Genomic DNA, 11,737 nt, shown 5'->3' with positions numbered 1-11,737 from the left:
CCGCGGACACACCGGAAATAACGACAGAGCCCCGCCGCCGCGCCTACAACTCCCGGCGTGCCTCGCGGCGCCCCCCGCTGTGCCTATGACTCCCGGCGTGCCCCGCGGCACACACCCCCTCGCTGTGCCTACAACTCCCAGCGTGCCCCGCGGCCGCGCTGCCGCCCTCTGGCGGCCTCCGGGGGGCGGCCGGGGCCTGGTCCGGGGCCTGGGCCTGTTCCGTCGATGCTCGGGATGGCGGAGCCGTGCGGGTGCCGTGCCCGTCGCGGGGTTGCCGTATTTCTGTCACAGCACATAAGGACGGGCTGCAAGGCCAGGAGTCCCGAGCCTCACCGCCCTCGCCGGCCCAAGGGAAGCCCAAGCAGGCCCAGCAGGAGCAGGAGGTCGCTTCCCCCCCCAGCACGGCCTCTGCTCTCCTGAGAAATCTCTGTGGTTTCTGAGAAGTTTGGGGATGCTGTGCCCACAACACACGCTGCCCCGTGAGGTGCTTCCTGGAGAGAGCACAGAACTGCACAGAACGGCACAGAACTGCACAGAACTACACAGAACGGCACAGAGCTGCGGCCCCTTGCTGGGCTCTGAATCCTCTGTGAGGAATGGAAAGGAAACGGGGGCTGTGGGGGCAGGCGGTGGGCGAGGAATGTCCACCATCAGTTCCCCTTCAGGAAAAGGCTTGGTGCTGTGCGTGCCAAAAGAAACACCGGGCAGGAAGGCACAAATTACAGTCACGTTTGTGCTTTTCGGTCATAGCGGGCTGATTTATGGCTTTCGATGAAGTGATTACGGAGGAAAGAAAACATTCAATGGAACAGGGCCCACGTTGCTGCGGTCTCGTGGCTCCGTCCTGCCCAAGTTAGAGCGGAAAACAAAACAGGGGAAGGACAGGGGGCATCCCGGTCACCGCACACTCCCCTCTCCCGGGTCGCAGCTGGCTCCTGGTGGATGCTGGTGGTGAGGAGCAGCGCCTGGATGCTGCCCCTCGGTTAATGCACACGGGCGGTGTTTGCTGCCACCGCTGCTGCTTGTGCTGCCGAGCTGCCCGCGGTCAGGGGCCGCCGGGCTGGGTCTGAGCACGGGGCGCTGCGTGGGGCAGCCGCAGGGCAGCGGGAATGGGGCACTTAGCACAGCAGAAACCAGAGCTGGCGGGGAGGATACCAGGATTGCCTTTCACAATACGTGGAGAAACCCCCCCAGCAGGGAAAGTGCAGAGGAAGAAGCACAAATCGTTTATTTGGGGTTTATTTGGGGTTTTATCGAGTACAAACGCGCGCCAGCTGCAGCGAGCAGCTCTGCCCTTACTCTGCCCTCACCCCGCGCACCGCGCATGCCCTCACTCCTCCCGCCCCCTCCCTCTCGCCGCTCGCTATTGGCCCGCGCCTCTCCCCGCGCCCTTCCTATTGGTCGTTTCGTGTGCCCGGAGTCACCCCACCGCGTCGTCCTCTCTCTCCTCATTGGTCGGTGAGCCAACCGCGCGGCTACGGCGGCCTCGGCGGGCCGATCCGGTGCGCTGCGCGAAGCTGCCGGCGGCCAGCATGGAGGCCGGGAAGCGGGCGGAGGGCGGCGGCGGCGAGGCGGCGGCGGGGCCGGCGGGGCCGGTGTTCACCCTGCAGGAGGTGGCGAGGCGCAACTGCAGCCGCGAGGCCTGGCTCGTCATCCACGGCCGCGTGTACGACGTCACCCGCTTCCTGGAGGAGGTGCGGGGTCGGGCCTGGGAGCGGGGAGGCCTCAGGGAGCGGGGCCGGGGCCTGGCGGGGCTCTGAGGAGGCCGCCCCGGGGCCTGGCGGGGCCTGGCGGGGCCTGGCGGGGCCTGCGGGGCTGCCAGCACGGCGGGGGGCAGACACAGGCACTGCTGGGGGGCTGGCAGCCGGGGGGGGTCCTGCTGGGCAGGACTCCAGCTCGGGCAGCCGCTAAATGCAGCTGCAGGCACGGTGGAGGTGCTCGGATCCATGGCCAAGGGTCAGGCCGCAACACCAGGAGCTTCCCCCTGGTGCAGGAGGGTTGCTCAGGCAGCTGCCTGCCCCCCCTTGCATGCACGCCCCCTCCGGTGCTTGGGTTCCCCAGCAGTAGCCCAAATTGGTCATCCAGCGCCTGCCAAATCCCTGGGAGCTGTGGGGACAGCCGGCTCTGCTTGAATCTTTCAATATTTTGAATATTTTGAAGAGCATTCGCTGGTCCACAAGCGTCTGAGAGCCTTCGTGCCTGCCTGTATCTCACCGCCGAGCACAAGAACCCAGGCACATCAAGGAGGCTGGCTGGAGCCTGTTTCAAAGCAAAGAAATGGTGTTTGTTCACACAACAGGAGCAGCCCATTCTTGGCAAAGGACGTCACGGATGCAAGAAGGTTAGGTAGAGTCAGGGGAAGACAAACGTGGAAAAGCAGCTCGCTGCCTGTTTCTAAATAACAAGGCACCTTGGGCTTAGGAGGAGCTGCAAGAAGCGCGTGCCTTGTCTCACCTTGCCGCAGTGTTCCGTTACAGCCGCTGCTTGTTGTTTTTCAGATTTAAGAGGTAGAAAAATCTCCAAAGCCTTTCTTCTTCACAAATCCCATTTCTGAGGTGTTTGCCCCCAGGCCCGTGGTGTGAATGACGCCGTGTTTCCAAGCATGGCTGCCACGTGCTCATCCCAGCCTTTCTCTTGTCAGTCTCTGTGTAGGATGGCACCTGGGGAGCCCTTTATCCCATTTCTGGCTTTTTGGCATAAAGATTTTCCCACGTTAGTGAAGAGAAGCAGCGAGGCTGCGCTGGTAACTGGCAGCATGGCTAGCACAGCAGTCTGCTATGTGCACCCCTCGCCGACGTGGTGAAGTTTATGAGCACAGATCAAGGCCTGATTTATCGGCAGAAACGTGCTTTATATCTGCTACCCCCCTGCAATCAGCGCGGTGACAGCAGAGCAATGTGTGGCTGATCAGAACCAGGAATGTTTGCCGTGTTTAAAGGTTACAGTTGGCTGATAAACCGTGCTGCCTTAGTGCTCTGAGTTGCCACTGCAGCTCTCAGGGTTTCAGCGGGGAGTATTTCCCCCTGGTCCCGTGTAGTCACTGAAGCAGCGTCTGGTTGTTGCCTTTCCTGGCCTTTGGCCATGGGTTATTTGAACAGGATTGCCGAATTCCACTGGAGTTGCCTTGGAGTGACCGCGTTATCTCTAGGAAGCCTTGCTGCCGAATATTGCTGCGTGTCCCTGCGGGCTGGGAGCAGCAGGCCAGCTGTTAGCCAGCCACCCCAAACCTGGGTGTTCCCTGAAATACAGGGGGGTTTTCCTGTGTGAGAGGCACCACGTTAAGACGTTTAGCACATAGCAAAAGTCTCCTGAATTACGAGGGCATGAACAAAACGGAGAATGCAGAGAGGGCAGCTGAAATCTCAGTGTTTGTGAGAGGTGGTGTGCTCCAGAAAGCCTGCAGGTGCCTGAAGGGAGGTGGGATTACCTGAAATCCAAGGCAGCCTTATAGGAATTGTCTCATTTTCTTCCAAATCTGGGTAACTGGACCTCTGGCATCCACATCATTGCTCCTGTTGGCAGTAGGCGAGGAGAGCAAGTGCAGACTTGCTGGAGCAAGAAGGGCTGGCTCGGCAGGGAGCTGTGAGTGATCAGCGGGGAAGAGGAGGAAGGCAGGCGAGCCTCCCTAGCAGGTCTCCGAGGGCTGGTGCTGCTCACACGTGCCCTCAGCACACCGCTGCTACCAGCTGTGGCTTTCCACCTGTGCACCAGCTGTAGCATTATTATTTTCGCCAGTTTTCCTGTGCAGAGGGATTTGTTCTGCCTCCGTACACACAGGAGTCGGGATGTGTGTTGCTTCAGAACATCACTTGGTTGTGAGCCCGCCACAACTTAGATGTGAGACTTTTCATCTGAGCCGAAAGTGAAGTGGGACAGGCAGGGAGGTGTCAGATGGTCGCTCACACCAAGGAGGCAGCAAGGTTTTAAGTTCTTACCTTTGTGCTGCACCAGCGGTAGGAAAACAATATCGAATATCTTCCTTTGTCTTTCTGCGTTTAATTCCTGCGTGCTCGGGTGTGTCTGCAGCCAACTCCGTGCGGCAGGAGGAGGAGGGATGGCAGAGACCTGGTTTTGCTCACGCTGACTTGCAGCGCTGCAGAGGAGCTCTCAGGGAAGCCTGTTCCATGTCCAACGAGCCTCGAAGGACGTGTGCTGGATGAGTGCCGTGTGTCTGGGTGCTCGTCCTTGTCTGGTGCTGATGTCGAGGGGGACCCCTGCGGGCTGGCGCTCGGGCCCACCTCTCTGGTCCCTGTTTGCTTGTGTCCGTTCCTGTCCAGGAGGAGGAAGGCTTCACCTCAGCCCTTATTTCCTCTGGAAGTACATCTCGTTTTCGGAGCTCGCTGCGCTTCTCGCAGTTCTCGTGTTTTTCTGCAGGAGCTGTGGCTTTTGGAAGCTTTGTGGCAGGGTGAATGACTTGTGGAAGCAGACTATTTATACATGTGCGCGGGTACGGCGAGGTAGGAGCTGTCTGGCTGCAGTTGTGGCTGTCTAGACTAAAGAGTCCTTTCAGAAACACGACGTCCCACAAGCTTTTTGATTTTTTTTTTTTTTATTTTTTATTTTGGCTCGGAGATTACAATTAAGGATGATCGTACATGAGTAAATAATTCTTACTTGTGGGTTTAGCAAAGCTTCAGAACAAACACATAAAGAGCAGTAAAATTTCACATTCTTCTCTCTCGCACTTTGCTGTTTTTCTCATCCCTTGGGCGTGCAGGGACTGGCTGCCCCTGAAAGCCGAGAGCTGCTCCATGTGCCCTGTTACTGCAGGGTTTTGTCAGCCCTTTGAGGATGGCTGGGTAGGAAGTCAAGGTTATCTCTTCAAAATCTCAGTTCTGACGTTTTTCCACGTGAAATGCGATTTCTGAGGAGCCGTCCCTAAGGACTTCCTGTAGAGAGCTAAAAGTAAATGGTCAGCCCTTCTTCCCCTAGTTTCTGTGGATCTTTGTGAGCGTGCTTATAAAGTAGCTGAAAATTGAATTACTGCCTGTGCACGTTGTGCAGAACAAGTACAGCACCCTCCTGCTGCAGCCAGGTCCCAAAGTGTGAGCTGGGGGTGCTGCTGCCTGCGGGAACAGGGACAGGCACCCGCGGCTGTAGGGAGCTCGTTGGTGGCTGCCAGCAGGACATCGCCTCCTCTCCTCTTCTGCTGGGTTGGATTTCTGCCGGGGCAGTCCTTGCCTGAGTCCCTCGGAGATCAAAGCAGCCCTAGCAGGAGAAGAGGCAGCGTGGTGCGGGGCAGCAGAGCGGAGCCTGGCTTGGGGTCGCTGCGAAGGCGACCTCACAACTGGAGTGCTACCCCGCTGCCTGCTGGGCTGAGACTTTGCCCTTCGTGGCTGCTGAGAAAGCGCCGCCTCGATGATGTTGCGTGCCTGGACAGTGCAGGGGGTTACTCGGAACGAAGAGCTGTGATGTGGGGTTGCAGAGCTGGCAGCAACTCCCTGCAGGACACAGCTGGGCTGCTTTGGTGTCTGCACGAGGAGGTTTGGTATGAGGGTGAGAGCCGAGTGAGAATATTTCAACTTCTGGCAGCAAAAACAAACGAGCTGGAGGAAGAGGGGCGATGACAACTGGTCTGTGTCTGTGGGAAGGAGAAAATGATCTATTACAGAGAAAAACAGGTGCTTCAGTCCTTTGATCTGAGATGTAGCCTGACATCTCTTCTCCCGTCCCAGGCTTGTAGGGGTCAGAGGAATCTCGTGCAGCAGTGAGCACGTCCCCTCTGCTCGAGCAGTGCGTCTCGTGCCTGCTGCCTTGCAGACCTGGGCTGGTCCCGGTGTGCGCTCCGCAGCCTGATGGCTTTATTGGTTTAACTGGATTAGCTGCGAGTTCAAACTGAACTGTTTGTTCCCATACACACCGTAAAGAGATTGCACTTCGCTGGCCTCGTGCTCGGTGCCTCCTATTGCCAGGCTGTTCCGGGAATCCTGGTATTGACAGTGCTAGGGGAGAGCCCGGCCCGGGAAGGAGCAGAGAATTGCTCCAGGTATGCTTGGGAACTGCAAGGCTGCTCGGGCTGCCCGTGGCCATGTCACTGGGGAGCGACTTCTGTTGTTAACACTTGGGGATTCCTGAAAGCAGAACGTGATGTCGAGCAGCAACGTGTTCTGTTGGTTCTTCTGTGCTTTCTCCTGTGGTTGTTGGGTAGTTGTAGCTCCACCAGCACTGGGCTCTATCCAGCACACATTATGGTTGTGGCTTCTTAGGCCACTAGGAAACGTGATGTGCTTCTCCTTTGTGCTTCCCCACTCCTCGTAGTACAGTTGTGTGCAGAGAGAGGCTGTCTGCCAAATACTGCTGGGTTTTGTAGTATCTGAAGAAGCAGAACATCATTTGTTCCGCTGGTCTCCGCGAAGGCAGCGTTCTCTCGTGCTTTGCTGGCAGTGGGGTTGTTGCACTGGAGAGGCTCCTCTGCAAGTGAGTCTGATTCATGCAGTGAAGCCCATGAACACCCACGTGAGGATACACCTCCTGTGTTATTTTCTTGCCCAAATCAGTTGCAGAATCAAGAAAAGATGGCTTGGCTGTGGGGGTCAAAGCTGGGCTTCATTTACAAGTTGGGTTTTGCCTCGTTGGAAGGATTTCTGTTTTATGCAAGGCATTTCCCAGGCTGTGCAGCACACACCATTTGCTGTGCCCTGAAGGAGAGAGGTTGGGCAGTTGGGTCTCTGGTAGCTCTGACTGATCATCCTGAGACATCCATAACGCCTGCGAAGGGCTCGAAGGGCTGCTCAGGCTCTTTGGAACCCATCTGCTAACTCACCTGAAGTCTTCTCTTGCAGCACCCGGGTGGAGAAGAGGTCCTGCTCGAGCAAGCTGGTAAAGATGCCACGGAGAGCTTTGAAGACGTCGGGCATTCCACGGACGCCCGGGAGATGCTCAAGCAGTACTACATCGGGGAGGTCCACCCGGTAAGGCCCCGTGGGGTGGGACAGCCCTCTCAGACACGGGATGGGGTGGACAAATCGTGATTCTCCTTTTTGCAACCCAGTAAACGCACACCAAGACGTGCAAGATCCGTTTTTACCCAGTCTCTGTATCGGCCAGGATTTCTAATGAGGAAAGAAGGCCTCTGCTGAGCAAACAAAACCAGCTCGGTCTTCTCTTTCCACCATTTAGAACAGATTTCTCCCTACGGTTAAATCCATGGCACTTAAGGAAGCTCATCTAACCCATGCCTTCCTTAGCTGGTGAGACCACAACTTCCCCTTGCCTTAAGATTTAGAACTGAGGAGGGGGAGAGATCACAGGGGCACGGCACACAGCGGGTTCCTGCCTGCTGCAAAGTCGGTGCCTTTCGGTGCTGTAGGTCCGCCTGCTTTGAAAACGAGTCCAGGCAATTGGCCGTGTGGTGAGGACTGTGTACAGAACAATTCCCGCATAATGACTTTGGGTTTCGCTTATCTTTTTCTTTCTTCTTTTTTTTTCCCCTTGACAGCATGATCGTAAAAAGGAAGGTTCTAAGGTAAGCTGTTAGTGTTTTACTATCCCGTTTCATTTAATGCTGAGGAAACTATTTTATGTTCACAAAGCGAACAAAGAAGTCTTCAAACACCTTTTATTTTGCTTTCTTTTTTTCCTTATGGAGCTTGTGGCTTTATGTTTACAGAGTCCATAAGGAATAGATCTCCTAGGCAAATTATTCCTTTTTTATTTTTATTTTTTCTTGTTGTTGTTCAGAAGCTTGGCAGGCACCTCGGTGAAATTTGAAGTGTTTTTTTGTGCCCTCTCTTCCCCGACATCAGCGATGCTATTTCTACACCACAAGCCACAGAGCGTTTTTTGCAGTACTTGCTGTGTCCTGGTCACTGAACTGTTCATGGTGTTCCATCCGAGCCAGCAGACAGCCACCGCGGGGCTGGCTGCAGAACAAGAATTCTCTGTTAACTGCCCTAGAAATCAGCGGTGTTGGTTAAAAGTCAGGTACTCCTGGATTAGAACGGGACCCAGGGTTGCAGAAATGCCTTTGAAACGGATGGGGAGAGGGAAATGGTAATAAATAGAATGCAGTTTGAGAGGTAAACATGTGCCTTGCAACTGGCTTCTCTTCTTGCCTGGCTCGAAGGCTTGGACCAGGCACAGCTCTGCCTTCAACAGCGCTTTCATTTAGCTGTCGCTCGAAGCAGGGCCACTCGCAGAGCACCGGGAATCAATAAGGAAGCTGTCAACAGAGAGCAGTAACTGAAGCCCTTGGGAGTGTTTGCTTGTTATAGCCAGCCATAGAAAGAGCCACTTGGGATAGATAAAGGCAAATCTTAGTTATAAAGTGGGGCTGCGTGATTCTGCGTATATTCACCTTCAAATGTATTGTTCAGTGTATAAAGTTCAGTGGTTTATGTACAGCTGAGGTTTTTCTAATGTGCAACATCTGTTTTTAAGCTAGTCTGAAATATAAAGTCAGCAGCAAGAGATAGACATCAGTAATGCGGATTCCCCTATTTATTTATTTTGTTATTATTTTTTTTTAAAGTAGTGACGTTATACTCTTAGAATTCAGCCTAGAGGTAACTCCCTATGGATCAGTGTCAATGTTTAACAGCCACTGAAGGTACTGTGGCAGAAAAGAAAGTGCAAAGATGCCCAAGGAGTGGAGGTAATACTGTTTAGGAGGGGCAGGAAAGGTGACTTTTTTTGGCTGGCAGATACTGATCAAACTGCAGAGCAGCAACAGTGATTGAGGAAGAGGATGCAGAGTCGATAAAAATCTAAATAAGAATTTCAGTTGGTTGGGAAACGTACTTAAATTCTCAGAGTTCTGTGAAAAATTAAATACGAAAGTTTGGAAGCAGGTCGTAAGCAAAGGAAGAGTTGAAAACCATCAACCTTCATGGTTTTATGCTTTGGTGGCCAGGCAGGAGGAGAGCAAATGGGGATGTGGACAGAAGGCTTTGGGGAAGCGATCATGGGGAAACAATTATCTGCCTCAGACCATCAGTCGTCGTCCGTATCATATGAAATGGACGGACCAGTTTGCAAGGCGATGAGCAAGACCATATTTTGAGAGAGGTTAAAGTGCCAGTGTGAAGCTGAAGGTGGGAGGGATTGGGCTGATGAAATAATGTGGAGGTTTGGAGGAAGGCAAACGCCCCCAGAAACAGCCATGCCCGTGATGGAGAGGATGTTTGGGAAAGGAGGGGGAGTGTTGTTTTTCCTCTGTTTGTAAGCACATGTCCGGTCTTGCAGTCTCCTTTATTAGCACCACATGTGTCATGGTTCTTTTTTGCCCTGCTAACTCTCTCTTTCTTCTTTCAGGATCAAAATGTGACATCCTCCGGCCAAGCAAGGTATCGTACAAAGAAATTGTAACAATAAATAAATAGAGTGAGAGATTGAGGGGCTGGGAGTCTCCATTCACAGAACTGCAGAGCAACACTAATGGGCAGGAAAAAACCCTGCAGGCTGTTCCTGCGCTGTGCTGCCGGCGAGCAGGTGCTCCAAAAGAAGCTGCCCAACTGCATGGCACCGAGTCAGCTGCCAGGGCGTGCACCTCCCTTGGTGGAGGCAGTGAGAGGTCCCCAGCTCCTCGCTGGGCAGAGCAGGCGTCCTGGTGCAGTGCAGCTCGAATCCTCTGGCCCACGTGTTCGTATTACACAACGCTGGCTGCGCTCCCTTTTCCCTGCAGTGGTTATTTGGGTGGTCGCTGCAGGCCAGGCATGATGCAACGCAGCCATGTGTGGGTTTTCAGAAGGTCTTACCGCAACCAGCACAGCTTAGTTGAAAATGCAGCAGTGCTCACAACCAGAAGAGGGTCCTGGTCTTTCACAGCCGATGCAGAAGTCTTTAGCTTTTAATTTATTTGTTGCTGAGGAGGCTGCTGAAGGTGAGCCTGTGGCCTCAGGTTTATGCGCGAGGATGATTTATTGTGGGATAGCTGTAGCAATTTCCATGCTTGAGTCAACGCAGCTGTTTGTATAGCACAAATTACAGTCTGGCTTATTTAAGAAAAGAAAAAACAACAACAGAAAACCCCAATTGGTTTCTGTATGTGCCAGGCTGGAAAGTTCAGCAACCCAGCTGCTATTTTATAAGCAACCAAGCCATCCTTGCAGTCACAGGGGCCTCTCGCAGGGAACAGGAGAGCACTGAGCACGGGACTGTGCTCTGCGAGCTGGTGGGAGATGGGTCTCGAGAGCTCCCTGGGGGAAAACAGACGTGTAGCGAGTGTCGAACATCTCGAATGATTTATTAACTTGATACTTTCTTCTCTTTTATGTTGTCCGTGGGTGGTGTCTTTTTTTTGTTGCTGTTTTCCCCTCCCCGTAGCTTCTGGTCAACATGGCTAATCCCCATCTTCGGAGCACTGGTCATAGGTTTGATGTATCGCTATTACATGTTGGAAGGGAGATCATCGTGAGCTCACCTCGCTGGGACCTCAGAAAGCCTGAAAGAGCATGTGTGAGAGAGAGTGCATGCATGCAGCACGCGGGGTTCCAGTTCCCTCCGCCTTCCATGCCTCGCTTCTAGCTTTGGGTTTGTCAAGTGGTGTTGATATCCATGGGACCAAGCTGATACCAAACCGTCTGCCCGAACTCTGGGACCTGCGGCCCTTCCATGACTTCCTCTGGCTGGGGCAGGGCAGGCGCAGCATCCTGTTATTCTGTTACGTGTGTGTGGTCTCCCCGGCGTGTGCGTGCTTGTGCTCTCTCTCGCGCTCTCTCTCTCTCGCTCTCTGAAGTGAAACGCAGATAACCTTTTTCTTTCGATGCCTTTTTGTTCAGCCAGACAACGTGAAACAGCTGCTAGTGAGCCTGTGGATTTGCCTCAGTACTTCACGTAGCATTGTCAGAAATAAACTGCGAGTTGTCTACAGTCCTTTCCAGAAAAGATTTTGAGAGATTCGGTTCCACTGTAACTTTCCAAGTGCATGCAGGCTACACTAATTGGAACAGCAGGAAATTGTTAGCTTTGCTACCTCTTTCTGTCTGTTTTTAACGGTTAAACAAATATAAGTATTTTAAAAGTGATTCTGTTCATTTTGTAATATTTGTACTTGTCCCTTTAACATGTATATTCTGTGAAACAATTTTTGCCTTGGATTCTGGTTTGTCTGGGTGCTTTTGTGCTGCGTGTGGCAACGCCAGAAATGGGAACTGACATGTGGCTTCTTGAAAGGGAGATTTTTTTTCTCCCTGGGGTCTTGATCCAACACATGTGTTGGATACAAAACTCGTTCTTACTGCCTGTGAATTTGCACCAGATGGGGGGAAAAAAAACACAAAAGAAATAAATCCTGCCTCTTCTTCCTAAATAAAAAGCGAAAAGAAATCCACTTGGGATTTGTGCACAGTGCTGTTTTTGTCTTGGAATAGGGGAGGACGTTTCTCCTTTCTTCTCTTTTTGTGCGTCCTGCATCCAGCCTCCAGCAGCACGCAGGAGAGGTCAGGTACGCCTCGTGTGTTGTGAGGCACGGATGTCTGCAGCTCTTCCAGCACGCTGCTCTGTGGTTTCAGGATCTGCTAACAAAAGGAAACTCATCCTGTGGTGTCCGATACCCTGCAGTGGTCTGACGCCGGTTCCTAGTCCAAAGCATATCGGCTTTCTGAACTGCAGCAAAAGGGAAGCAATGTGCTGCGGTCCCGGCTGTGAAAACCTCCTGTCGGTTGTGGTTTTCTTGCTTCTCTCTTTCATGAAATCGCCGTGCTCCTTGGAAGGCTGCTCAGAAGAGTTTCTCACTTGGAGTTACACTCCACCTTTTAAAAATGGCCTGATGTCTGTTTATTCTATCCTAACGAAAGCA

General features: G+C 53.3%; 1 protein-coding gene across 1 annotated transcript; it reads left to right on the top strand.

Annotated features, from left to right (window-relative positions):
* The first annotated feature begins 1,475 nt into the window (after positions 1-1,475).
* Positions 1,476-11,269, top strand: CYB5B (cytochrome b5 type B). The gene is made up of 5 exons (XM_068693934.1): positions 1,476-1,694; positions 6,783-6,911; positions 7,439-7,465; positions 9,253-9,284; positions 10,264-11,269. Exons 1-5 carry the CDS (start codon positions 1,533-1,535, stop codon positions 10,352-10,354), a joined length of 441 nt encoding a protein of 146 aa, XP_068550035.1. The 5' UTR covers positions 1,476-1,532; the 3' UTR covers positions 10,355-11,269.
* Positions 11,270-11,737: the final 468 nt, after the last annotated feature.

The sequence above is a fragment of the Anas acuta genome, chromosome 10, assembly GCF_963932015.1.
Source record: "Anas acuta chromosome 10, bAnaAcu1.1, whole genome shotgun sequence".
Taxonomy (NCBI): domain Eukaryota; kingdom Metazoa; phylum Chordata; class Aves; order Anseriformes; family Anatidae; genus Anas; species Anas acuta.
The sequence above is the reverse complement of the archived record's forward strand: the minus strand, read 5'-3'. Positions and strand labels throughout refer to the sequence as shown.

Excerpts from the sequence above, each read along its gene's own strand:
- CYB5B (XM_068693934.1), top strand. The coding sequence starts at position 1,533 with ATGGAGGCCGGGAAGCGGGCGGAGGGCGGCGGCGGCGAGGCGGCGGCG. Across the intron at positions 1,695-6,782 it reads TCACCCGCTTCCTGGAGGAG|CACCCGGGTGGAGAAGAGGT; the intron begins GTGCGGGGTCGG and ends CTTCTCTTGCAG. Across the intron at positions 6,912-7,438 it reads ACATCGGGGAGGTCCACCCG|CATGATCGTAAAAAGGAAGG; the intron begins GTAAGGCCCCGT and ends TCCCCTTGACAG.